Source organism: Thalassophryne amazonica, chromosome 19, assembly GCF_902500255.1.
Source record: "Thalassophryne amazonica chromosome 19, fThaAma1.1, whole genome shotgun sequence".
NCBI classification, from domain to species: Eukaryota; Metazoa; Chordata; class Actinopteri; order Batrachoidiformes; family Batrachoididae; genus Thalassophryne; species Thalassophryne amazonica.
This window is the reverse complement of record NC_047121.1, coordinates 68939406-68966335: the sequence shown is the minus strand read 5'-3', so window position 1 is coordinate 68966335 and position 26930 is coordinate 68939406. Positions and strand designations below refer to the sequence as shown.

Sequence of the window (26930 nt, the reverse complement as noted above, 5' to 3'; positions counted from 1 at the left end):
CAGATTCTCACAGAAGCTAAAACCATCTCTGACATCAATCATCTTTCTTAAAATATGCTTCTGATCTCTATGACAGTTACTGTTGAAATGGAATTCATGACCCTGTAACTGACACTGGGTTCCTTAAGGGAATTCTAAGTAAAATGAATGTTTTAAAATATTCCAAAAATATTCCTAAATCATAAACATATGATTAAAAAAATCACTGCTTTATTAAAATAAACATTTTAAAAGTATTGAAAACCACTTTTTCTCTGGATTCTCCTCTGCAGACATTGGCCCTCAGGTCAGCCAATCACCAGAATAATTGACATTTAAGCCCCGCCCACTCATGCACCTGTAATCCAATCCGGAGTCCTTGTCACAGGTAAAACCGGCCTCGATTTCTCACCCTAACCCCCAAAACAAAGCGAGAAAAGCCGACAAAACCCGTTCTCTCGGTCGGGGACTCGTTGTTTGTTGCGGCGGCCCTCATCCTGTGAGTTTTCCACGGCAAAGAAGACGGATCGGATTTTCAGTACCAACTAGAAAGTCCAGTTCGACCGACCGAGATGTCACAGGAGCATGACAGGTAAAGTCGACCTGACGCTGCACTCTGAGCTCAGCCACCGCCGCGACACCTCCGACACCGGCCTCGAACACTTTAAGGACTTTTATTTTTCATTGCTTTTTTTTTTTCTTCTTCTTGGAGATTATGGCACAGGTGGAATTTTTTTCTTTCTTTTTTTTTTTGTTCAGTTGCGTCTTATCTATTAACTATTAATCTCTGATCGCTCATTTTTTTATGATTTATTTTTTCTTATAAGGGTTTTATTATCTTTTAAAGCACCTGTGTGTGGGAAAGTGCTGACATTTACAAGCGCGGCTCGTTGCTCCAGTCGTGTCTGTACAGGTGGATCTCACCTGTCGTGCGAGCGGAGCCGCCTGTTAGAATTAAAAACATTCCGGGAGCCTCACTGTTTGATTTCGCTTTAAGCCTCGACAGTTATGTGGATAGTTTAATGATGTTTGTTCAATAAATAAAATACACTCTGCAGCCAGAAAGTGCCCTCTGCCTGTACTGTTACAATATTTTTTTCAATCAACAGCTTGAGGGTGGATTTTTTTTTTTTTTTTTTAAATCACTATTAATAAGAAATGTTTCACCTATATTTGTATGTTTTGAGGGCGCTGACAAGGAGACTTTTTAAGGGGAGTGAAATTGTACACCAGTTTAGGCGTTGGCCTGAAAAAGACAGTGTAAGCAAGCAATGGGTCATGAGGTTTTAGTGGATTTTTACTCAAATATTTACAGGTTTTTATTTTGGAGGTGACAAATACTAAAAGGCAACTTTTTTTTTCTTTTTTTTTTTAACACTCCCCTGCCATGACACTGGCACACCTCATCCTGAACTTATTATTTCTACTATTACAGTTATGATTATCTGTAACAAATTAGTGATTCTCTCTGTTTTTGCCTGGATTATTTTTCCTCTGAGTTTTATCATCTGTAAATAATGGATCTTATCAGGTTGCTGTTTTTAGGAATGGTACACTTAGATATAGGATTACTAATTATCACTTTGCTTTGATTGGGGGGGGGGGGGGGCAGTGTTTGACGTAGATACTCAACTTGGAAACTGAGATCATCCATTCAAAGTTAAACACTTTTTTTGTTGTGGCCAAAGCTTGACCCACAAACTCAACTAATGGTTTAAATTTAGGTTTCGGGACTAGGCCTCATATCAAGTGCGACATTTTGCATTTACCTCTAAATTCAACATAAAATGGTTTTTGACAACAAAAACAACCAGAGATGCTCAATTAAATGCAAAACAAGCATGTGATGCATGTTGATCCTTGATTCAAATGTTCTCATAGGTAATAATACGCCAATAGGGTGCACGCTGGGGGAGAGGGGGGGTTCTGAGTGCAACAACAACTCAAGATTTTTTTTTTTTTTTTTTACAAACGCATTACAAAAACAGTCACACTGTTGAAACACAGGAATGTCGTAGGGTCAGATCTGCCTCGTGTGGTCACCATCTTGTCCAATAGGAGCTCAGCGAACTAGAGTCGTCGCACCGGACGAGCTGGTAGAGCATCTTTTCTCAAAACGTCTCAGCCGTTCGATGGCTGAGATTTGTTGCACAATCAATGAAAAGCTTGAACAGGTCGAGCAGATTCAAAAGGAAAAACATGATCTGTGGTTTGGGATCCTGTAGAAAGTCAGAAGTATACAATGCCCAATTTTGATTTGTTTTTATGTTGTTGAGACTTGGTTTTTACAAGGCATCATTTGGTTAAAAATTCGGATCTGTGTCGGCGTGTCGCCACTCAAGTAGGTGAAGACTCAACCTAGAGCCGAAGGCTTTGTGAGATCAGTGTTGGACTAGCAAGACGAAGACCAGGGTTTAATTCCAGATGCTTCCATCTGTGTTTCCTCTTCAGCATTGTCCCAGTTGTAAATGGGTACCAGCTTTGGTAGGGGAAGTAACCTGTGACGAACTGGCATCTTCCGAAACATTTATTCACTTCATGCTATGGTATCCGGGGATAACCACCACCATATGGGCCTCTGGGCTTGTAAAGGACAACTCTTGCTCAGAAGGATCATGGTGATGTTGCTCTTACCGCCCAGTAAGAAGGTGCATGATTTAAAGCCACCCATGCCCCAATCTTCATGTACATTGAGTTGCATCAGGAAGGGCATCCTGTGCAAACTTCATGCCAATATGGGTGCACACAGGAGCCCCTGGAGCAACCTCGGGCAAAAATGGAAGCAGCGACAATGATGGAGGCCTAAAGCAAAACAAATTTCATAGCAATTTATTTATGTCAAAGAAGTTGGAAAACATAGCAAAGTAAATTTAGTGTTCAAGCTTACGTCACTGCTGATATTGCAGTTCCATTGTATTACAAATTTAGATTTTGTGGGATTGTCCATTTTGCCTCTTAGCAGCTCAAATTTCCATATCTGTCACATGTTACATTTTCAAGGAAGAAAACGTGAGCCATACTAAAGGTTAGGTGGGCACTTGCTATTCTGATGCCACTGCCAGCTTTCACCACACTACTTCATCAGTACAACAATATATATTTCAGCGTATAAGTCGGGGGGGGGGGGGGGTTAATGCGTTTGAGAGATCCAACTTATACTTACTGCCATCATCAATAATATTAATAATAATAATTAATAACTGTTATTCTTTGTTTTGGGCTTCATGAGGTATCAAAGGACAAAACACACTCCTGTAGTAAAAGAATAAATGACAATAATAAGAATACACAAAAATCCCAAATTAAAGTCCTCTCTGTGATTTGCACTCACATTACGGTTGTGTAAACTTCACAATCAGGTCGCTCAGTTGACAAGGAGCTGACCTCAGTCCACCAAGCTGTAAATGGGTACTGGCCTCAGGAAGTAACTGCTGTCAGACTGGCATCCTGTCCAGGAAAAGTCATAGACTCTCATCTGCTTCACCCTACGGAATCTGGAGATAAGGGCAGCATGGTGACTTGGCGGTTAGCACTGTTGCCTTACAGCAAGAAGGTCATGGGTTTGATTCCCACCTGTGGCCTTTCTGTGTGGACTTTGCATGTCTGTTTGCGTGGGTTTCCTCCAGGTGCTCTGCACTCACAAAAAAATAACTTGCTTTGGGAACATAAAAAAATTATGTAAAGTATTTCCACCCAAGTAAAATGTGTTAACGTAGCAAGAAACAATTTTGCCGAGTGACCTAAATGAAAAATGATGAATTTGCATTACTGTTAGTTAATTACCATGGGTAAGGCCAACTAGATTTGTAAAGAAAAAAAAAAAAACCCACACACCCAAGTAAAACGTTAACATAGCCACAAACAATTTTGCTGACTGACCTAAGTGTAAATGTGTTGGGTCAACATGATGAATTTGCGTTACTGTTACCTAATTTCCATGGTTCCGGCCAACTAGATTTGAAAAGGTAAATGTAACAAAAATAAAAAGTCCCTTCAGCTGCTTCCTTGTCTGCAGTCAGGGTCACCACAGGAAATGTGAGGTGGATCTGCATGTTAAACTGGCACAGGTTTTACACCAGATGCCCTTCCTGATGCAACTCCACATTACATGGAGAAATGTGGCAGGGGTGGGATTTGAACCAAGAACCTTTTGTACTGAAACCAAGTGCACTAACCACTTGGCCACTCGCCCCTTCCCTGTAAGTGCTTACAACTAGTTTTAAAATAGCACAGTTACATGGCAACCTAACTTTGCTGGGTTGGATGAGCAAAATTTATGTAGATCCACCTTGGATTTGCTGTGGTGAGCCCGAATGCAAACAAACGAGCAGCCAAGGGGACTTGTGTGTGTGGGTTTTTTTTTTTTTTTCTTTACAAATCTAGTTGGCCTTACCCATGGTAATTAACTAACAGTAATGCAAATTCATCATTTTTCATTTAGGTCACTCGGCAAAATTGTTTCTTGCTACGTTAACACATTTTACTTGGGTGGAAATACTTTCCATAATTTTATTATGTTCACTGAGCAAGTTAGATTTTAAGCTGTTGCATGTTATGTTAAAACTACATGATTTGAATGTGTTCACCCATAAAATTTCTATATCGTAGAAGCTACACATTAGACTTTCGTTCATGTAACATAAAAAACAACACCCATATTGGTTTTTTGAGTGTGGCTTCCTCCCACATTTAAAGACATGCAGGTTAAGTGAATTGGAAACTTTATCGTCCAGGTCTCCCTTGCAAAACAGATCTCGAGCTCAATGGGACTAACCTGGTTAAATGAGGTTAAAATAAGTACCAACAGGCCTCGGGTTCAATATAAAACTTAATCTCTGCAGGAAGTTTTTCCTGTCAAAGAATATAACAGAAAATAACCACAGCTGCAAGTGCCGGCTCTTCCCACTTATATCAGCCAGTAAACAAGCGCCGTAATTCTCTACTGAAATCCATTAATCAGGCTCTCATGCTGCAGCAGTATATGGTTTAACAGTAACATGTGATTTCTCCAAAATGAACTGTTTTGCAGCAAGCGTGCGGTCCTGGTTCTGCAGAACGAGGCAGCCTACAGCGGACAGCGTCGCCCCTTCACTGCAGAGGATGAGGCCTGGAAGTCGTTTCTCGAGAACCCGCTGACAGCCGCTACTAAAGCCATGATGAGCATCAATGGAGACGAGGACAGTGCCGCGGCTCTCGGCCTGCTCTACGACTACTATAAGGTATGAGGGGAAACCTTGAGTGACGATTTTTGATGCAATTAAAAAAAAAATGGGTATTGTACAGTATATAAATTTTATACCACAGGATTAATTCCCCAAATCCTTTTTTTAAAGTTTATTCTCTACTGTTGCACATCTACAAGGCAGAGCACATGCTGTGTAACTGATCTGCATATACAGACAGCAGGATGACCCATGTTGTTGGCTGTAATGTGGTCAGACGCTGAGCGGCTGTGTTTACCCTCCCATACAGGTGCCCAGGGAAAAGAGAACAATACATCAGAACAAGTCAGACACGCTGGTCTCTGATGTGGATCCCAACAAAAGGTGAGCAACAGCTCTATCCTAATACCCCCCTTAAGAAAAACTCCGCAAATGGGAGATTGAACCTCTGTCGTAGCATTTTTGCAGTGGAGATGAATCAAAGTGCAGCAACGTCAGCACCTGTTCTTGTTTTTTAGTCTATTTGAGGACTGAGCTCAGCACACAAACATCTTGCGTTTTGTTGTTTGGCACAATTTTTTAGATTTTAACTCTCTTGCATTTGAGCTAAATCCCTTGGAAGTCCTATTTAGAATTGGTGATGCCCTTAAATTTTAAGCACAAAATTTAAAATATACTGTATCAAATCAATTTTATTTATATACGCCAAATCACAAACAGTTGCCCCAAGGCGCTTTATATTGTAAGGCAAGGCCATACAATAATTACGGGAAAAACCCAACGGTCAAAACGACCCCCTGTGAGCAAGCACTTGGCTACAGTGGGAAGGAAAAACTCCCTTTTAACAGGAAGAAACCTCCAGCAGAACCAGGCTCAGGGAGGGGCAGTCTTCTGTTGGGGCTGGTTGGGGCTGAGGGAGAGAACCAGGAAAAAGACATGCTGTGGAAGAGAGCAGAGATCAATCACTAATGATTAAATGCAGAGTGGTGCATACAGAGCAAAAAGAGAAAGAAACAGTGCATCATGGGAACCCCCCAGCAGTCTAAGTCTATAGCAGCATAACTAAGGGATGGTTCAGGGTCACCTGATCCAGCCCTAACTATAAGCTTTAGCAAAAAGGAAAGTTTTAAGCCTAATCTTAAAAGTAGAGAGGGTGTCTGTCTCCCTGATCTGAATTGGGAGCTGGTTCCACAGGAGAGGAGCCTGAAAGCTGAAGGCTCTGCCTCCCATTCTACTCTTACAAACCCTAGGAACTACAAGTAAGCCTGCAGTCTGAGAGCGAAGCGCTCTATTGGGGTGATATGGTACTATGAGGTCCCTAAGATAAGATGGGACCTGATTATTCAAAACCTTATAAGTAAGAAGAAGAATTTTAAATTCTATTCTAGAATTAACAGGAAGCCAATGAAGAGAGGCCAGTATGGGTGAGATATGCTCTCTCCTTCTAGTCCCTGTCAGTACTCTAGCTGCAGCATTTTGAATTAACTGAAGTCTTTTCAGGGAACTTTTAGGACAACCTTATAATAATGAATTACAATAGTCCAGCCTAGAGGAAATAAATGCATGAATTAGTTTTTCAGCATCACTCTGAGACAAGACCTTTCTAATTTTAGAGATATTGAGCAAATGCAAAAAAGCAGTCCTACATATTTGTTTAATATGCGCATTGAATGACATATCCTGATCAAAAATGACTCCAAGATTTCTCACAGTATTACTAGAGGTCAGGGTAATGCCATCCAGAGTAAGGATCTGGTTAGACACCATGTTTCTAAGATTTGTGGGGCCAAGTACAATAACTTCAGTTTTATCTGAGTTTAAAAGCAGGAAATTAGAGGTCATCCATGTCTTTATGTCTGTAAGACAATCCTGCAGTTTAGCTAATTGGTGTGTGTCCTCTGGCTTCATGGATAGATAAAGCTGGGTATCATCTGCGTAACAATGAAAATTTAAGCAATGCTGTCTAATAATACTGCCTAAGGGAAGCATGTATAAAGTGAATAAAATTGGTCCTAGCACAGAACCTTGTGGAACTCCATAATTGACCTTAGTCTGTGACGACGATTCCCCATTTACATGAACAAATTGTAATCTATTAGATAAATGTGATTCAAACCAGCGCAGTGCCTTTAATACCTATGGCATGCTCTAATCTCTGTAATAAAATTTTATGGTCAACAGTATCAAAAGCAGCACTGAGGTCTAACAGAACAAGCACAGAGATGAGTCCACTGTCTGAGGCCATAAGATCATTTGTAACCTTCACTAATGCTGTTTCTGTACTATGATGAATTCTAAAACCTGACTGAAACTCTTCAAATAGACCATTCCTCTGCAGATGATCAATTAGCTGTTTTACAACTACCCTTTCAAGAATTTTTGAGAGAAAAGGAAGGTTGGAGATTCGCCTATAATTAGCTAAGATAGCTGGGTCAAGTGATGGCTTTTTAAGTAATAGTTTAATTACTGCCACCTTAAAAGCCTGTGGTACATAGCCAACTAATAAAGATAGATTGATCATATTTAAGATCAAAGCATTAATTAATGGTAGGGCTTCCTTGAGCAGCCTGGTAGGAATGGGGTTTAATAGACATGTTGATGGTTTGGAGGAAGTAACTAATGAAAATAACTCCAACAGAACAATCGGAGAGAAAGAGTCTAACCAAATACCGGCATCACTGAAAGCAGCCAAAGATAACGATATGTTTTGGGATGGTTGAGTAATTTTTTCTCTAATAGTTAAAATTTTATTAGCAAAGAAAGTCATGAAGTCATTACTAGTTAAAGGAATACTCGGCTCAATAGAGCTCTGACTCTGTCAGCCTGGCTACAGTGCTGAAAAGAAACCTGGGGTTGTTCTTATTTTCTTCAATTAGTGATGAGTAGTAAGATGTCCTAGCTTTACGGAGGGCTTTTTTATAGAGCAACAGACTCTTTTTCCAGGCTAAGTGAAGATCTTCTAAATTAGTGAGACGCCATTTCCTCTCCAACTTACGGGTTATCTGCTTTAAGATGCGAGTTTGAGAGTTATACCACGGAGTCAGGCACTTCTGATTTAAAGCTCTCTTTTTCAGAGGAGCTACAGCATCCAAAGTTGTCTTCAATGAGGATATAAAACTTGACAAGATACTCTATCTCACTTACAGAGTTTAGGTAGCTACTCTGCACTGTGTTGGTATATGGCATTAGAGAACATAAAGAAGGAATCATATCCTTAAACCTAGTTACAGTGCTTTCTGAAAGACTTCTAGTGTAATGAAACTTACTCCCCATTGCTGGGTAGTCCATCAGAGTAAATGTAAATGTTAAGAAATGATCAGACAGAAAGGAGTTTTCAGGGAATACTGTTAAGTCTTCAATTTCCATACCATAAGTCAGAACAAGATCTAAGGTATGATTAAAGTGGTGGGTGGACTCATTTACATTTTGAGCAAAGCCAAGAGTCTAATAATAGATTAAATGCAGTGTTGAGGCTGTCATTCTCAGCATCTGTGTGGATGTTAAAATCGCCCACTATAATTCTTATCTGAGCTAAGCACTAAATCAGACAAAAGGTCTGACAATTCAGAGAAACTCACAGTAACGACCAGGTGGACGATAGATAATAACAAATAAAACTGGTTTTTGGGACTTCCAATTTGGATGGACAAGACTAAGAGTCAAGCTTTCAAATGAATGAAAGCTCTGTCTGGGTTTTTGATTAATTAATAAGGTGGAATGGAAGATTGCTGCTAATCCTCCGCCCCGGCCCGTGCTACGAGCATTCTGACAGTTAGTGTGACTCGGGGGTGTTGACTCATTTAAACTAACATATTCATCCTGCTGTAACCAGGTTTCTGTTAGGCAGAATAAATCAATATGTTGATCAATTATTATATCATTTACCAACAGGGACTTAGAAGAGAGAGACCTAATGTTTAATAGACCACATTTAACTGTTTTAGTCTGTGGTGCAGTTGAAGGTGCTATATTATTTTTTTCTTTTTGAATTTTTATGCTTAAATAGATTTTTACTGGTTATTGGTGGTCTGGGAGCAGGCACCGTCTCTACGGGGATGGGGCAATGAGGGGATGGCAGGGGGGAACAAATACTGAACAAATATATTAATACAACACTTCAATTTTTATTTATTTTCATGCATTGAAGTGAATGACCAAAGACTACATCTATATGTACACACAAAAGATAATTATCTAAAAAATTTTAGCAAATTTTCACAATTTCAGAAATGGCCACCAGAGCTGTTGCACATGAACTGAGTTTCACTATCATAAGCTGCTTCCAATATTGTTCACAATCAAGTCTTGCAACTGCAGCCCACATGTAACAATGTTAGCACAGGACTGTCCATCCAGTTACTTCACCAAGAGCTTTTTAAGATCAAGAGCACATTTTAAAGTGACCTTTCATGTAATAAGCCCAAGGCACATCTGTGCAATAATCTATATATTAAAAGCCAAGTGGCCTTTGTGTATGTGTGTGTGTCCCTTCAATCACGGAGAAACTGGGGGGAGCTGGTATTTCCCGTTTGGTATGCTTATGTATTTTGGCTCAAGGATGAACACTGCGAAAACAAAGTTGATAGAACTAATATTTTTGGAGAAATTGGGGATATTACATAAAAAAAAAACAGTGAACAATGGTCACTTGCATCGCTATTAATAAGTCCCTGGTATCCAGACAAGCTCTGAACAAAGGAACGATCTTAACCTTGCCAGTTGTAAAACATAACTTCAACTAAGTGCCAAATAATAAATACAAATAATTTTCTGCACTTTCAGTTAAAAACATTATAGAAACTTTATTACCGCACTTGAAAAATGTCAGCTACCTATTTTATAAACACTACCCAATCTAGAGCCCATAGATCCCCACGGGCAACATGCTAGTAATCTTTTTAATTGGCATCTTGATTATGCCACACCAGCCAGGTGACTGGTTTATCATGCCAAAGGTGAAGTGCTCACTAAAGTTGATTTTAATAAATTTATGAATGTTTGAGAGAAAGAGGCCTTTTGTGTGCACTGAAGTGTTAAGCATTTATATATATGTATATATGTGTGTATGTATGTGTGTATGTATGTGTATTTTCTGGACTGAAAGTTGTGCAGTTTTTTTTTTTTTTAACTAACAACCACAATAATTTGTTTGCCATGCACTTTAGCTTTAGAGCAAATCTTAAAGTGATTAAAAAAAAAAAAGCTTAAAAAAGCAGATATAATTTTTAATGATGTTTTATGTTATTTTATAAGTTTGTTTGTTTTTAAAGGTTAATTAAATCATTTGCTAAAATGCAAATGTTTTTAGTTTGGGAGGTCCTGTGTCTCCGGTGCAACTTATGCCAAATGTAGGTCTATAACACACAAAAAATTATGGTTAAGTATGTCTTCAGTACACTGAGAAAAAGAAATACAACATTAAATATACTTGGCTTATGTTCTTTAGGCCAGTGTATGACTGAATAGTCCTTCCAGATTGTTACAAAATGTTTTGTCTTTTTTGAACCCTTGTGACATATGTGAACATTTCAGTCACTAGATATGTCTTGTACTTAATTCACATTTTTCATTAAGAAACACAAACGGTATGATACTGTCTCTTTAATCACCCTGGAGTAGGAAGATCTCAAAAAACAAAAAAAAAAACAAGCCACTGTGCAAGTAGTAAGGGAAGACAGTACACCCATGACAACACCAAAAGAGTTGTAATCATCTGTATCTTTGGGCAAACTGCACACAGTGCAACGTTTGTCTGTTGCCTCAGCTGTTATTCAGCTTCATGATGCAGTAGAACAAAGACTGATAGAAGAAAAATGCTCACATCTCGGCTCCAATCACCTTTGTGCCATTCACATCCACAGAAGACTATAACATCAGAGTTGTCGTTTTTTTTTTTTTTTTCTCCTCATGTCAAATTTGTTATCTTGCACATGTGGTTGTGGACTTGATGTGACTTTATCTACTATGAGAAGTATCAGATCAGAATGTTTGCAAACAAAAAAGTGTATATCTATGGCAAAATTGTCAGATTGTCATTTCAGCTGTTAATGTCAATGCAGCCCCAGTTTTTAAACAGTAATAATATGATTGATACTTTAATTCCTGCATCATCATGCAAACTGTTTTTTTTTCTTCTTTTTTTTCCACTTTTTGATACTGTGTGCTTCTTACCCTGTGTGCTGCTATTCAATGCTGCTGGAACTTCAATTTCCATGAGGAAGTCTTCCCAAGGGATCAATAAAGTTCTATCTAATGTAATCTACTAGTTCTGCTCTGTTACCTTGCAGGCACCAGATTCAGGCTGGACACACCGTAGCTCCGCTCCAAGAAGGTAACACGGAGAGCAGGATCCAGGTCCTCAAGGGACCCTTCAATATTCTACATCTGGCACAGGACAAAAGGGGCCAGTTTCCTTCACCAGGTCTGTTCACATTAGATATATAAACCTCATCTTGAAGACAGTTGACTGATCTGCCTCTGGTTTACTCAGATACGACCGTCACAGTTTCCATTGCTGCCGTGCCAAACTACCCACCCGTCAAGACTGAGGCACCCACCCATGGGTTCTCCGTGACCGTGCCAAACAACTGTGCCGAAACCGACAACCACGTGGGTGTCTTTGACCGTCAGCTCAACCAGTTCAGTCCCAGCACCCAGTCCCGCACGCCCCCGGACTCCACGTTCTCAGAGGGCTTCAAGGATGGCTCCCAGGAGGTGCGTGTGTTTGGATCCCATACCCTCATGTTCTGCACTCACTACTGCTCTCCTCCACCCCCTCCTCACTCTCTCAGATCTCTCCCATCAGACAATGGGGCCTTCACCTGATCCCATGGAGCCAGCGGTGGGCTCAGCCTTCCCTTGTTTTGCTTTTTCTTTTTCTTAACATGCCAAAATAGTGGCTGGTGTGTTATTATGCCATTGTCTCACCAACACAATAAAGTGCTGTACTTTTCTCCCACGACAGCCAAAGCCCTTTCTCTCTCCCCTTTCTCTTTTTAACCTGGAGGGGAATTACAGCAGAAAAGAGTAACCCATCAAATCTCTTATAAACCTAAAGGGGGTGTGACAGAGGGGAGAGCTCCATACGAACAAAGAGTGAATTAACAAAACTACACAAGCTGAAAAAAGAGACACTGTATGTCCCCGAGGGTCATGACATTAAAATAGTCCTCTGCAGGACGAGGCGCACCGAGCTGAACATCCTCGTTTGTTGAAGGTGTGGAGTATCTCTTTCATCGTAGAAGCGTCTAACATCTCTCTCTCCATTCCCTCCCTCCCTCCACAATGCAGATGTTTTCCTTCCCAGCGGATCTCCAGTTGCGTATGGCCTCAATCTCAGCTGATGACTACCATCCGTTTGACGCTGTGTCGGGGTAAGCTGTGCTGCCGGCGGCCCGCCGTCCAACTTCCGTCATTCAGCGTCAACACCTCACTGCAGAATGGCCTCATTCACGACAGTCACAGGGGAGACACCAGACTCCGCTCCGTGTGAAAGACGAGTGTGAACAGTCCTATCTGGTCCCGATTTGACACCACGCTGAATTTTAGGTCACGATTTGGTTGTAGCGACTACACATGTCCCCAGTTAATCATGTCTCTTCAACTTTAACCTCATCTTCTATCAAGTCAGGCATTAAAATACATTTAAAACCTAACTTTTAAGGTTATAAACAGTTGCACTTAAATGATAAATGGAGTGTATTTTTATAGGGCTTTTCCAGTTAATGCATATGCCCAAAGTGCTTTACAATGATGCCTCACATTCACCCATATACATGTGTGTGTGTACACACACAGTGATGTCAGGGTGCTGTCATGCAAGGTGATAAACTACACACCAGCAGCACCTTGGGGGATTAAGGACCTAAAACCTATACTTAAACATACCAAAAGGCTCCCACTTCTATTAGTGTGCATATTGGGCAGATTAATGAACATTCTCAACTCAGCGAAGGTCCAGGGGTTGTAAACAAGCAGGAAGCTTCGATGGTTCCAAATGAGGCATAGCCTCAAGAAGAAAAAGTTGCAGTTCCTTTACTGACCACTTGAGGCTGACTCTAAAAGTGAGTCGATTCTCATACATGTTCAAACTTAGAGCAGAAATAAACTTGTTTACAGCCTGGTACAAAAAACTGTATACATAGTAAATATCAGTTTTTACGCACTGGTAAAACTGGATATTTGTGACCGTAAAATCCAGCATTAACTTCCACAAATCATCAGACACAACAGGGCTATTCCCTAAGCGGCATGGCCGAGTATGCTACAGAAATACTTTTATTTCTATTTGATTTACTTGATGTGTGCTTTTTATAGTTGGTCAGGTCTACAAGTTGAGAGCCAAAAACTCAGTTTGTCAGTAGGCGTTGTTTTCGATTGATGTTTTGGGAGGAAGTAACAAATTTCTTTCTGTAAATAACTATCACTTGTTTATTGTGAATAGTGTAGTTATCATGGCATTGTTGAACTCAAATGCATTTTTTTTTCCCTCCTATTTGTATTCTCGAGGTCGGTGCCACGTCAATTCCAGGGAAGTGGCTAATCTGAAGTCAAGAATTCATACTTTCACGACTGACCGCGCGGTGAAAACATGCTTGGGCTGTATGTGTTTCTGTTGAAATCAGCTGGTTTAGTTTTGTCTCTAACTTGCCAACTGATAGCGATCATGGCCTTGAACAGTGAGCTTTACAGTATATACAAAGATAACTGAAATGAACCACTGTACACTTTGACAAGTCTGACCCTTTTTAAAAAGTGACCAAATTACATGTATTTGTATTCAGTTCAGAGACGTTTTCACCAACCAAAAAAACTGCCTCTAGAGGGCACTCAGGTAATGCACTACCTCGAAAATAACTTAGTTTGTGTTGCTTCCACTCCAGGGTGAAACCGTTATGTTGTCTGTTATTGTTGTTGTGTTTTTTTTTTTTTTTTATGTTGAAAATAAATCTTCAATTCAGTTCAAAGGGTGCAAATTGGTGACAATTTGTGGGCTAGCTTCTTGTCTAACACTAGCTAGCATACCTAAAATTAGCTAGTCTTTGTCTTAGCTAACATTAACTACCTAAAGTTGACATTAGTTGGCCAACATTAGCTAGTTAAACTGAAACTCGAGGTGAAAATTAGTAAATGGCTAACAGGCATTCATCTATACACACATTTAATTCAATTCGGTTTATTTATATAGTGCCAAACAACAATATAAGTTGCTGCAAGGTGCTAAACTTAACCACACCCCCAAGTAAGCGCGTAGCAAACATGGGTAAGGGAAAACCTCCCACTTCATCACTTAATTTATACCCTATGAAGGTAAGAATGGAAAGTGTTTCAAACAAGCTACTTACATTCACCTGATACACATTGAGAAATGGTGTGGTTCACTTCTGGGGTGTCTGAAATCATATCACAAGACTCTTTCAGAATGTATTGTAATATTATTAGTTGCAAGTAAGGAGCATATAAAAAATTTTGAACCCCAGAAACCTTTTGTTTTTACCTCTTTTGGTAGGTTTTAGGTGTTAATTATAGGGATCAGACCCCCTCATACCCATTGTAATTCAAACTATATTCCGCCCTTAATACGTTTTGGACATTTTTGAGTACAAACTTTAATATCTGGTGTCCTGTTGGGATGAACTGCTGTGGAGATGAGCTCTACTGCGCAACGGTGCATGCACTTTCACACCTACAAAATGTATTAACTGTTTTAACAAAATGCAGTTTTGAAAACTGCACACTGTAATATACCAATCTGTACGTGTATATTAGGCATGGGATGTTTTTTTTTTTTTTTTTTTTTCCTGAGTCATGATTACCTTGGCCATAGTAATTGTGATTAATGATAATACCACAATTACTAAACATTCTGTACAAATATAAAAAGCCCTTAAAATGCTGGAATCACAACACATCTTATTGAAAGCTAAAACTAATTTTTATTGTATAGTTTTTCCTGTGGGCCAATATCAACTAAATATAATAAATCATCTGTCCAGTAAAGTCCAAAGAGCATTTAAGTGCAAATAAATGAAGATTATTGGGATGAACAATTATCACAATTAAAAAAAAAAAAAAAAAAAAAAAAATCTTAACCTGGAGGCTACTTTTTTTTTTTTTTTTTTTTTTTTTTTTTTAATTGAGTACATTTTATGGTTTTTAGACGTGTTGACCGATGTGTTTGTTGAAAGTGTGTCAAATTAAAAACGTCAGTTTCCATAGTGGTTAAAGGATGCATGAATTGTAATGTTTTTTAAAAAACAAAACTTAAAAACTTATTCTGCTGTGTTTTAGGAGCAATTTTGAGTACACACTGGAAGCATCCAAGTCTCTTCGTCAGAAGACCGGCGATGGCACAATGACGTACCTAAACAAGGGTCAGTTTTACCCAATCACGCTTAGGGAGATTGACAACAGTAAAGGTGTACAGCAACCAATCACCAAAGTCAGGGTAAGACAGGAGGAGAGTGTGCCGTCATTTTTCTATATGATGCGGTGGTTGTAAAATGAAACAGCAGCTGTGCCGTTGTGTTTCCAGAGTGTGGTGATGGTGGTGTTTGGAGAGGAGAAGTGCAGAGAGGATCAGCTCAAACACTGGAAGTACTGGCACTCCAGACAGCACACGGCCAAGCAGAGGTGTCTTGACATTGGTAAGAAAAGCAGCAAATTATCTCTACTTTCCAGAACAGTCTGGTGTCACGCTTGTAATTCATATGTCCATCAGTTTTTTATTATTTATATACACACATTTTATATTACAGCTTTATTCCAAAATGGATGAAATTTTTTTTTTCCCATCAAAATTCTACACACAATACCCCATAATGACGATGTGGAAAAAAACTTCTTTTTTTTTTAACATTTTTGCAAATGTATTTTAAAAAAAGACATCACATGCACCAGTATTTACAGCTTTTGCCACTGAGCTCAGGTGCCTCCTGTTTCCACTGATTAACCTTGAGATGTTTCTATGGCTTAATTGGAGTCCACCTGGGGTAAATTCAGTTGATTGGCCATGATTTGGAAAGCCACACACCTGTGCACATATAAGGTCTCACAGTTGTCAGAGCACAAACCAAACACAAAGTCAAAGGAATTGATGACCTCAAGACAGGATTGTCTCCAGGTACTAATCTGGGGAAGGGTACAGAAACATTTCTGCTGCTTTGGAGTTCCCAATGAGCAGAGTGGCCTCCATCATCCATAAATGGAAGAAGTTCAGATCTACCAGGACTCTTCCAAGAGCTGTCTAAACTGAGCAATCAGGGGAGAAGAGCCTTAATCAGGGAGGTGACTAAAAACCCAATGTTCACTCTGTCAGACCTCCAGCATTCCTCTGTGGAGAGGCAAGAACGACAACAATCTCTGCAGCAATCCACCAATCAGGCCTGTATGGTATAGTGGCCAGAAGGAAGCCCCTTCTTAGTAAAAGGCACATGGCAGCCCGCCTGGAGTTTGCCAAAAGACACCTGAATTACTCTCAGACCATGAGAAACAAAATTCTGTGCTGAGCATGGTCGTGGCAGCATCATGCTGTGGGGATGTTTTTCGGCGGCAGGAACTGGGAGACTAGTCAGGATTGAGGGAAAGATGAATGCAGCAATGTACAGAGACATCCTGGATGAAAACCTGCTCCAGAGTGCTCTTGATCTCGACGATGGCTCATCTTTTAACATGACAATGACACTAAGCACACAGCCAATATATCAAAGGAGTGGCTTCAGAACAACTCTGTGAATGTCCTTGAGTGGTCCAGACCTGAATCCAATTGAACATCTCTGGAGAGATCTGAAAATGTCTCTGCACCGACACTCCCCATATGACCTGATGGAGCTTGAGAGGTGCTGCAAAGAGGAATGGATAAAAACTGCCCAAAGATAGGTGCACCAAGCTTGTGGCATCATATTCAAGAAGACTTGAGGCTGTAATTGCTGCCAAAGGTACATCAACAAAGTATTGAGCAAAGGGTGAATACTTATGTACAGTACATGTGATTTCTTAGTTTGTTTTTTAATTTGCAAAAATAAATGAATAAAAAAAAAACTTTCATGTTGTCATTATGGAGTGTTGAGTAGAATTTTGAAGGGAAAAAATTACACTGTAACATAAAATGTGGAGGTGAATGCTTTCCATATATTCTATATATATATATTTGACAAATGATTACAAAGTGCCTTAATTCTCAGTGACTGAACATTGATTTACAGCTCATATGAAAACTTTTCACTGTCTTGGTCTTCCAGTTGTGGCTCCTGAGGTTGTGTGTGTGTTTCAAGTCCTGACTACATAAATGTTAATTGACACACAGTACACAACAGTTGGAAGTAAAAATGGCAAATGTGTTAAATTGTGGCAGTCATACGTCTGAGGGGAGATAAATGATTCTCCTTACGTCTTTTTGAATGTTGGACATTTGTAATCATATTTTCCGTTTCTGGCTCCTGAATGTTTATTGTTTTACAATAAAGTTATCCATATTTAATACTGCTAGGACATCAAAGCAAAAGGAACTACTATTAAAAAAAAAAAAAAAAAAAAAAAAAAAAAGTCTTCCATTGAGTGTGTTCCATCAGTTTGCTCATTTGATCCCAGTCTACTGTAGAAGCATTTCATGGGTGGAACAAAAACTGAACCTGCAAACCTGAGTTGGTCGTGTTACGGTGGACCTCTTGAAATTCTCAGGGGACCAGGGGGATCTACAGCCCTATGAGACCGCACCCTAGAGTTGCCTATGTTATGTTGTCTGTCTATATCTATCATGTTTTGTCTTTTGCAATTCTGCAAAAGTGTAAGTCCACTGTGGGTCAACATTTGGGAAAAGAACATCACCAGAACTGGATAGGATCTTGCTCAAAATTTCATTTTAAAAATTATTTAATGTTGTTAGTTCTCAAGTAATTAAGTAGGTGAAAAAAAGAATTATGACTTGAATGATTGTAAGACATCTACAGCTCTGTTTAGCTGTCAGCTGATATGTTAGGAAGTAAGTCCTTTACAGGTCCTGAAACCCGTCAGGTTGGTGCTGATCCTTGGATATTGTAGCATGAAATGGAAGCGAGCGTACCAGTCCCCCTGAATGGGATGTCAATCCATCGCACATTATTCCCCCACTCAAGGCTGACTCACTGCTGGGTGGACCAGGTTGATGAGATTGGTAGCTTGACACATAATCCTGGATTCAAACCCCCATCTGCATATTGGTATTCCAACAGTACAGTAGATCTACATATCTTACGAATGCTTCATTTGGTTTTGACCCAACTTGGTGGATAGATTTGGTTTATGGGTGTGAAGAAGTGATTTTATTTTGGTTGGGATCGATCAAAGTCAAATGTCTGACATCTGGCTTGTAGACAAGATAATGGCCAATTTTAAGGGGAATAGGTTTAGTTATTTCTGGTGAACTTAACTGTTTAAAAGCCCATGTGGCATTTTGTCTCCCCGTTTGAGAATGCTGAATGTGAGCGTGGCATCGCTGTGCTCTCTGAACACTTGTGAACTCATCTGCCTGTTTGTTTTTCTGCCATTTATTAGGACTAATTAAATATTTTTATGTAAATGTCACCTGGTATAAGAGTAAAAACCCATTAAAATTTTGATGTTCCTCCAGTTAAAAATGGCTTTCAAAGATGTTTTTGATAACAATTTGTGGCACAACTGACAGTTTTATCTAGAAAATGATCTACATCATGGTGACTGTCATTAAGTGACTCCTTAATGTTGCTCTAATGTGGATTTTTTTTTTTTTTTTTTTTTTTTTTTTTTTTTGCCAACTGTGTTCTGTTACAGCGGATTACAAGGAGAGTTTCAACACCATTGGAAACATTGAAGAGATTTCCTATAATGCCATTTCCTTTACTTGGGACACCAATGAAGAGGCTAAAGTAAGAAACTTGTCCAGTAATGCATCAAGACAGACTTTGATTTTAAATAAGCCATTCAAAGTCACCAGGTGTCTTAAAATTTGCAGCTATACACTTTTTTTTTTTTTTTTTAAGATCTCTAAGAAACTACCTGTTACAACTGTAGCTTTAAATGGAAATGAGCTACTGCTAGCCACACCCCCCTTTGGGGGGGGGGGGGGTGCTTTGGTTTTGTCAGTGTGTGGGTGTGTCATGCACAGACCAGCTCAGTGGGCATGTCTCTAAGAGAAATCTGACATCCAGCTCTGTGACTTACGTCACAGAAATCTGTAATGAACCATTTCAATCTCAAATTTTACTTGTGATAAGCGAGAAATTCTGACCACATGGTGCATTTCTCTATGCATGAGACGGCGCATACTTGCCTGAGTGTTGAGGTTCCCTTTGGCAGGAGAAGGTCAAACTCCAGACTTCACCTGGCTGCAGTACATAGATGTTTGTTTGAGCGTTGTGGGGATGGACTGGCTGTCTGCCCGGATGGTTGTCATCCAGCACCCAAGGCGGTTTAGTGTTTTTGGATCCTACAAAGCACGACACCAGTGCATGCTCCCAGACTTGACTTTGTGTTTCTGCACACACAATTCTGCCCCTGTCCCCCCCCCCCCCTCACCCACTACACAAAAGGTGTCTGCGTCTGACATGTTCTCTTTGACATGCTAGAATTCAAAATATTAAAAGCAACATGAGCTTGATGACATTACACTTATATAAAAAAAAAAATCCATGACATCAGTCAGATGTAGGTGGGTGTGTGTGTGTCTACTTTTGACCGGCCTGTTGTCTAGCAACACTAACCATGGCAGTACAGCATCTCACACCCAGGTGTCGCCAAGATTTGCACGATGTAAATGACAATCATCCTAAAGGTTTCTCTTGTGTTTTTTTTTTTTTTTTTTTTTCCCCTTCATATTCACAGTTCAAGTTTTGGGCGTTGACGCGTCTTTGTCTGTGATTATCAGCCACTCTGTTCATTGTATTTCTTCAAAACAGTTGTTACGAAAACGAGAAGGATGCTGTCTCTGCATCCCCCCCGTGTAAATCTGAGACGCTGTGCACAGCTTTGTGCACGCTCTCTCCACTTAGAACGCTGTTGACTGGTCCAACCTGTCGCTCCTGTTGTGACGCTAAGGTGCAGCACGTTAAGTCGTTTCTACGCAGCGCGCAGGAGAAACAAAAGGTTGCAGGGACGAGGAAACTCAGTGGCGTGGTGGGTGCGCGCGTTTCTGACAGTTAACAGATGAAACCCTGTCCGACGGGTGTGTGAGAGGTGACAGGAGACGCTGAGTTCCTTTCGTGATCTGCAGAAGATTGCTTTTGTTCAGAACAAAAGGAGCCTCCTGCAGACACATGCACTAACTGCTGTGGCACGCAAACACCAGGATGTGAAGCTGCCGATCTCATGACTTGGGGCCTGTGCCTATAGGATGTTCATCCTTGTGTGTGTTTTGTTCACACCGTCTCACTGAGGTGTCAGATGACATAGAGGAGTGTGCATGTGTGCGTGCCCAGTGATTCCTCTGCAGCCCTTCCATATTGATTACTCAGTCTGACTGTTTAGTGTAATTAAGCACTCGGAGCACATACCTCCACCAAGGTCCAACATGGTCTCTGTTGTTATAGTACAGCAGATAACTGTAACAGTCCATCAAATGGTGGCACAAGCACCAAATTTAGCACAAATACACATTCCTCTTTTGGGGGAAAAAAAACAATTGGCCAATTGAATTTTCAGTAGGCAGCCATGTAGGGGGTCAATTGAAGAATTACACAGGGGTCAAAGTTTAAAAATGCTCCAATCAAATTGAAAACTTCACCATATTTGTCTGATGGTACAGGTTTTACTATCTGTGACTGAATGTTTCAGAGTTATGGGGTAAAAACGGCAAGAAGGGTGAATTTCAGTTTATATAGGAGTCAAAAGTTAAAGTTGCTTCAATTTTGGTATAAAGCAATGCAAATTATTGGTTGAGCTAATAAGATTAATAAATGTAATAGTTTTGAGTGTTGAATGCTTGGTCTGCAAAGTAAAGGTCAAACGATATCAGCATTCATTGGATTCTATGACATGTAAATGGACTGCATTCATATAGTGCTTTTCCATCTGCATCAGATGCTCAAAGTGCTTTACAATTATGCCTCACATTCACACAAACGCACTCACACACCAGTGTCAGGATGCTGTCATGCAAGGCGCTGCTCACTACACACTGGGAGCAACTAGGGGAATTAGGACCTTGCCCAAGGGCCCTTATAGTGACTTTTTTCCGGTCAGGCTGGGGTTTGAACAGAAGATCTTCTGGTCAAGCTTAACTGCTAGACCATCATAAGCAACCAGATGTGTTACCCTATAATATAACTAAACATGATACATGGTCCAAACTATTCCTTTTTTTTTTAAAACCTGTTAATTCACCTAATAATTTGCATCACTTTTGTCAACATTCTTGCTGTTTTTACCCCATAACTCCATAGAATCAGTCGCAAATAGTCCAAACTATACCTTTTTGGAATATTTATGATCAGGCAAATAATGTGGTATATTTTTCAATATGATTGGAGCATCTTTTGATTTTGACCCCCTTCTGACCACTGTTTGAAAATTCAAGTGGCCAATCACTTTTTTTTTTTTGCCCCAAAAGAGGACTGTCTAAGGAGTATTTGTGCCAAATTTGATGCTTGTATCACCATTTGCAGGATTCCGCTCTAACTAGTCTCTTGTCTGCTGCTTTACTGATGTTGTTCTGATCACTGCTCTTTGATCCTGAATGCTGAATTTCAGTTCTGATCTGATCCCTCATCTTTGATTTTGAAATTATTATTATTGTTATTATCTTTGAGCATTGCCAAGGAGGTTGCTTTTTTTTTTTGGCATTGTTCTGTCAACAGGAGATTTTTGATCAAAATGAAATCTGGTATAGTCTAGGTAGGAGGTATATCAGATGTTCCTGCAGCATCCAATTATCAGTGTTTCCACTTCAGATTAAATGTCTTTGTCCTTGGACAAGACTCGGGATCATCCCAGTCTATCCAGCTGTAAATGGGTCTGTGCCTTGTGTAGGGAGTAACCAACACTGGCGAGCCATCCAGGCTAGCCATGGACTACCTTCCATTATATGCTGCTGTCTCCAGGGATAAACACCAGCCCAGTGGGTCTCGGGGCCAACCATTCCGTCACAAATTATTGAAATGAATGTCCTTTTGAGATGACTAAGACACATAAAAAGAAAACATAACCTCCTCGAGAAAGATGTCAAATGCTATGTGGTTTTTATTTATTTGTTTTGGACAGTAATGACTTCACGCAGCCTTGTGATAGACTGGCAGCCTGTCAAGATTATATCCCATGTTATTGGAACCTCAATGTTTGTTACACTCACCACCATATTTATGTCTGGATAGATTGAAATGTTAATTCAGATTTCTTGAATATTTTCTGCATAATCATATGAGGTACAATTTAGGTAGTAAAATCTTTTTAAAAACTGTCATAAGATGCCTCATTAGGTGTGTTCAACAGTACTGTAATGTGTCTAAGGCCCTGTCCCCCCCCCCCCCCCCAACCCGCCACGTTCTGGCCTTTTGTCTGCACAAAAACTGCATTTCAGGTCACCAAAGACAGCATGGTTCTGTTTTGGCAATGCTCTTGACAGCATTTGACAACGTGTTTCGCATTTTCATGTGGACAGATATTTTTAAAACTTCTTGTCTAGATGAGAATAAAAAGACAAAGGCACAAACCCCTATTTTCAAAAATACCATGGATGTGGGGACTTGGCCTCAAAGAAGCCACTTCAGACATCAATTGTTCAGACCACATTGTCATTATGGGGTTCTGTGTTTAGAATTTTGAGCAAAACAAAAAAATCCATCAATTTTGGAATAAGGCTGTAACATAATGTGGAAAAAGTTAAGTGCAGTGAATACTCTTTGGATGCATTGTATGTGTTGGTGTCTATGGGTATATCCAGAAATGATAGCAAATTTAATAAGATTAAAAGAAAAAAAAATGAGTCAGTTATTTCAAACATTTAGATTTTTAGAACTGTTAGCTTTCTGCAGATCTTTGTTTTTGGCGTGTAATTACTCGAAGGAACCAGTAGGGGGCACACTGTGACACCGAATGCAGTCTGGTGTTGAATGAGCAGAAAACCTTCAGCTGGTTCAACTGCGTTTCCCAACAAGTAATCATTTAAATTGAACTTGATCTTCTGTTCACAAGTCCACTTCTCCAAACTCAAGGAGAAGGTCACATCACACCCCCAGAATCACTTCTGGCAACATCTATCCAGAATATGATATAATGAAAAATATAACTGATTAGATCCATTGAGCAGAAATAAGAAACTTGCATTTTACCATCCTTCAAATCTGTCTTTCTGATATTATTTTTGGTGTCTCTGTTCCAGTTCTGTTTGCATGTGATCCCATACCTACTCTTCATGTTGCACATTTTATCTCCTGTAGTTAAAGAAGTGGCTTCATGACATCACATGGATTTGTAGTTCTGTTGACTGGAGGTAATCCTGTCCACTTCTGATCTTACCCATTTTCTATTCTCCTCCTCCGCAGATCTTCGTCTCCGTCAACTGCCTGAGCACGGACTTCTCCTCTCAGAAAGGGGTGAAGGGCCTTCCTCTGAACCTGCAGATCGACACCTACAGCTACAACAACCGCAGCAACAAGCCCATCCACCGCGCCTACTGCCAGATCAAAGTGTTCTGTGACAAAGGAGCCGAGCGCAAGATCCGCGACGAAGAGCGGAAACAGTCACGCAGGAAAGGCAAGGTGTCCGAGCTCAGCGCCGGCCTGGCACCCTGTGAGTACAGGGGTGCACGCAGACTACTGAAGTGATGCTCCACGTGTCACCACGGCAACCCGTTTTTTTTTTTTTTTTTTTTGCCACAAATTTTCAAACTGCCGTAGTTCTGTCATAATCTGGACCAAAAATTTAATTATTTCTACTTGGATTCAAAGTTATAATCAAACAAATCAGCACGGAACTCAATAAAATGCACAGGATTCTCATCCAAATGATGTTTGGAGGTATTTGGTAAATTAAATGTCCATATTGGCCAATTGATCTATTGGTTGGGTATAAGCCAAACCAGGCCAAATCTTGTGAACCACAATTTTCCTTTTTGGTTTGAGAAATATCTCAACGTCTTAATTAAAATAAAATGAAAACTAAATTAAGAAAATTTTAAACGATAAAAAAACATAATCCCTTTGTGCATCTTCCTTCAGAACTTGATGCTATCTGTTCCAAGCCAGGCCCAACCTCTTCAACATTTTTTTTTTTTTTTTTTTTTTTTTTTATGTAATTGTCCTTATTGTCCACTATTTTCACTACAAAACCTAACTGGAAAATGTGATTCATTTTAATGAAGGTTTGCCCTTCAGAGTTGTTAGAATTGTCTAAATTTTGGTTTCAGCACATTCTCTTGGTGCTATAACAATCTCAAATATGTTTAAATCATGAGTTTTTGACATATTTGATTTTTTTTTTTTTTTTTTTTTACTTCCAGTTGTAGATGTTAAAGTGCCTGTTATCCAGAAACGCAACGACGTGACCATCTTCAAGATGATGACAGACCTGGAGACCCAGCCAGTCCTCTTCATCCCCGACATTCACTTCTCTACCTTCCAGCGCCATGTGAGTGCTAATCAAAGACTAGTGACATCAAAGCAGTTCTATGACATCACTGAAGGATATGTGAAAGAAAAACCTATGATATAAGAGAAACTCCTGTGTGTGTTTTTTTTTTTTTTTTTAAAGATACTGAAAACCCTGAAGTCTTCTTTACAACTTACTTTTTTTGTTTGTTTGGGAGCACATTCATATCATCGTAGGTGGTCATAAACAGTTTGTACGTTGTTTTTCCAGTCACCACCCACTCATCAGCCAGGTCAATGCGACCTGTATGGTTGCCACTTGGCAGGAAAAGAGGCTGTTGGCTCGGATCACTGATAAAAGGGTGAAGGCTGTATTTCAGAAAGCGATACTCAGATTGTGCAGGGAAAAATGAGAGGAACTACAAACACAACCATAAATTCAGAAGCTTGTTGGAGGGAGAAAAACAGAATTTGGAAACAGGAGTTTGTTTGTGTGGTTCTGAGGATTTATTGCTCTTAAGATTTCTGGGTGTTGGAACCAGAGTACCTTAATTTTAAAGACTAAATCTTGATATGTGCTTTAATTGCCTCCTGCCGTTCAAACTTAGTGTCTTACGGCATATAGAACGTGTACATATTGACTTTGCTCATTTCTTTGCCTGTGGGAGGGGGTGCAGATTATTTTTGGTCTTGCGGATGACGTTGACCCCGCTATCAGTGTCTGATAAACTCAAACTTTGCAGTGTTCACTCTCAAAATAGATTTACTATTAACAGCAAAGCTGCTGATCGATACGGCTGCGAGGGTGAGGATCTCATAAATCACCAGCTTTCCAAGAATTCGTTGCATAATGCTCTGCACTTAAAGAACAAACTGACACGTTGAGCAGTGAAAAGCTCAAACAAATGATTTAATCATTTAAAGACTGAGATTCTAAGAATAACAAATAATTAAAATTATTTCTTGATATGAACAAAAAAATTATATGCATTGATGAATGCAAATTAATACTGTATTGCTCTTTTATGAATTTTCCAATTTTTGCTGCCTGTTTTAATCTGTGCTGCTACCTTGACTGTCTCAGATTTTCTGCACATACTGCAGGTTTTTAAGTATTATGGTTTTGGAGTTGTGGCTAAAATTCTACAATTTGGAAAATATTTTTTATTCATGTGCCAATTACCACTTAAGTGACTCTTTGCTGCATTTCTTTTAATGTGCACATAATAGTTTGCAGGAAAGAGTTTAATACTTAACAAACAGGATCAATAACTATATTATTCTGTAGCTCCATTCCTGCACTCTGTATCATAGGTGCACAGATTTAACTCCCACGTGTAGCTGAGCTTGCTGTTTGCAGGTGACCACGCTCGGGGAACTTTTTGGACTTTGTTATTGACATTTCCTTTGGCCTGATTGGCTGATTTAGTCGTGAGATGCTGCAAACATGCATTATTGCAGGATAACATGGAATAAAATACACATTTCCATGTGCAAAATGATTTCTGAACTAGCAGAGGAGAATTTTTTTTTTTTTTTTTTTTTTTTTTTTTTTTTTTTTTTTTTTTTTGGCACAAATGTTAATTTCAGCTTATTGATTTTGTGTTTTTCTGCAGCCTTTCTCGGGTGAGGATGGTGAGGATGGGTAAGAGCCAGATTTCACACTTGCTTATCAGTTTTCTTTGTCAGGCTCACAAGTGTTAGAAACTTTGGACACATTTGCATGGAAATATTTTAGGTTTTTAATACTCAAGTGTGGATTTTTGTCTGTATCCACAGTGGTTCAGGAATGAAGAGATTACCGTTCAGTGATGAGGAGTTTGGTTCACCTCCAAATAAGGTGGCGAGGCCAGACGAGCCAAAGAAAGGTACAAGAGGCTCCCAGTTTGTCACAGCTGTTTAGGGTTCTTGTACCATTGTGATCCTCTGGGGCTAAAGTAGCGCATCTGTGCACATGCATGTTTGTCATGGACAACCACTAGGCACAACGTGCTCCTCACTTGATCTGCCCTGTGACTATTCCAGGTCTTTCAACATGTGCATGAGGCCTCCACTGACACATCATTCTGCAAACAAGACTGTGCCCTTTACCCTACATCCTAGTACTGCATGTAACTGACTTCTTTTCTCAGTACTAAAAATGTCAACACAAGCAAAGGGGTCATTATGCTAATTTTCAGTGCATACATGTGCTTGTAGCCAGAAATGTCTCACAAACACTGAGGTGATCAGAGATGAAAGTTTTCTGGGACTTGCC

At 39.8% G+C, this 26930-nt stretch overlaps 1 protein-coding gene across 4 annotated transcripts in view; it reads left to right on the top strand.

The window, feature by feature from the left end:
- Positions 1-387: 387 nt before the first annotated feature.
- Positions 388-26930, top strand: part of grhl1 (grainyhead-like transcription factor 1) — a 35795-nt gene continuing 9252 nt past the window's right edge. The window contains exons 1-13 of one of the 4 annotated variants that reach the window (XM_034159380.1): positions 388-571; positions 5009-5198; positions 5452-5525; positions 11408-11562; positions 11632-11855; positions 12432-12514; positions 15432-15588; positions 15676-15787; positions 18927-19021; positions 23630-23840; positions 24586-24713; positions 26290-26318; positions 26453-26541. In XM_034159380.1, coding sequence (XP_034015271.1) covers positions 552-571; positions 5009-5198; positions 5452-5525; positions 11408-11562; positions 11632-11855; positions 12432-12514; positions 15432-15588; positions 15676-15787; positions 18927-19021; positions 23630-23840; positions 24586-24713; positions 26290-26318; positions 26453-26541 — 1567 coding nt within the window. In that variant the 5' untranslated portion in view covers positions 388-551. Of the gene's footprint in view, positions 704-5008; positions 5199-5451; positions 5526-11407; positions 11563-11631; positions 11856-12431; positions 12515-15431; positions 15589-15675; positions 15788-18926; positions 19022-23629; positions 23877-24585; positions 24714-26289; positions 26319-26452; positions 26542-26930 lie in introns of all 4 variants that reach the window. The other 3 variants (XM_034159377.1, XM_034159379.1, XM_034159381.1) reach the window with 3 other exon arrangements.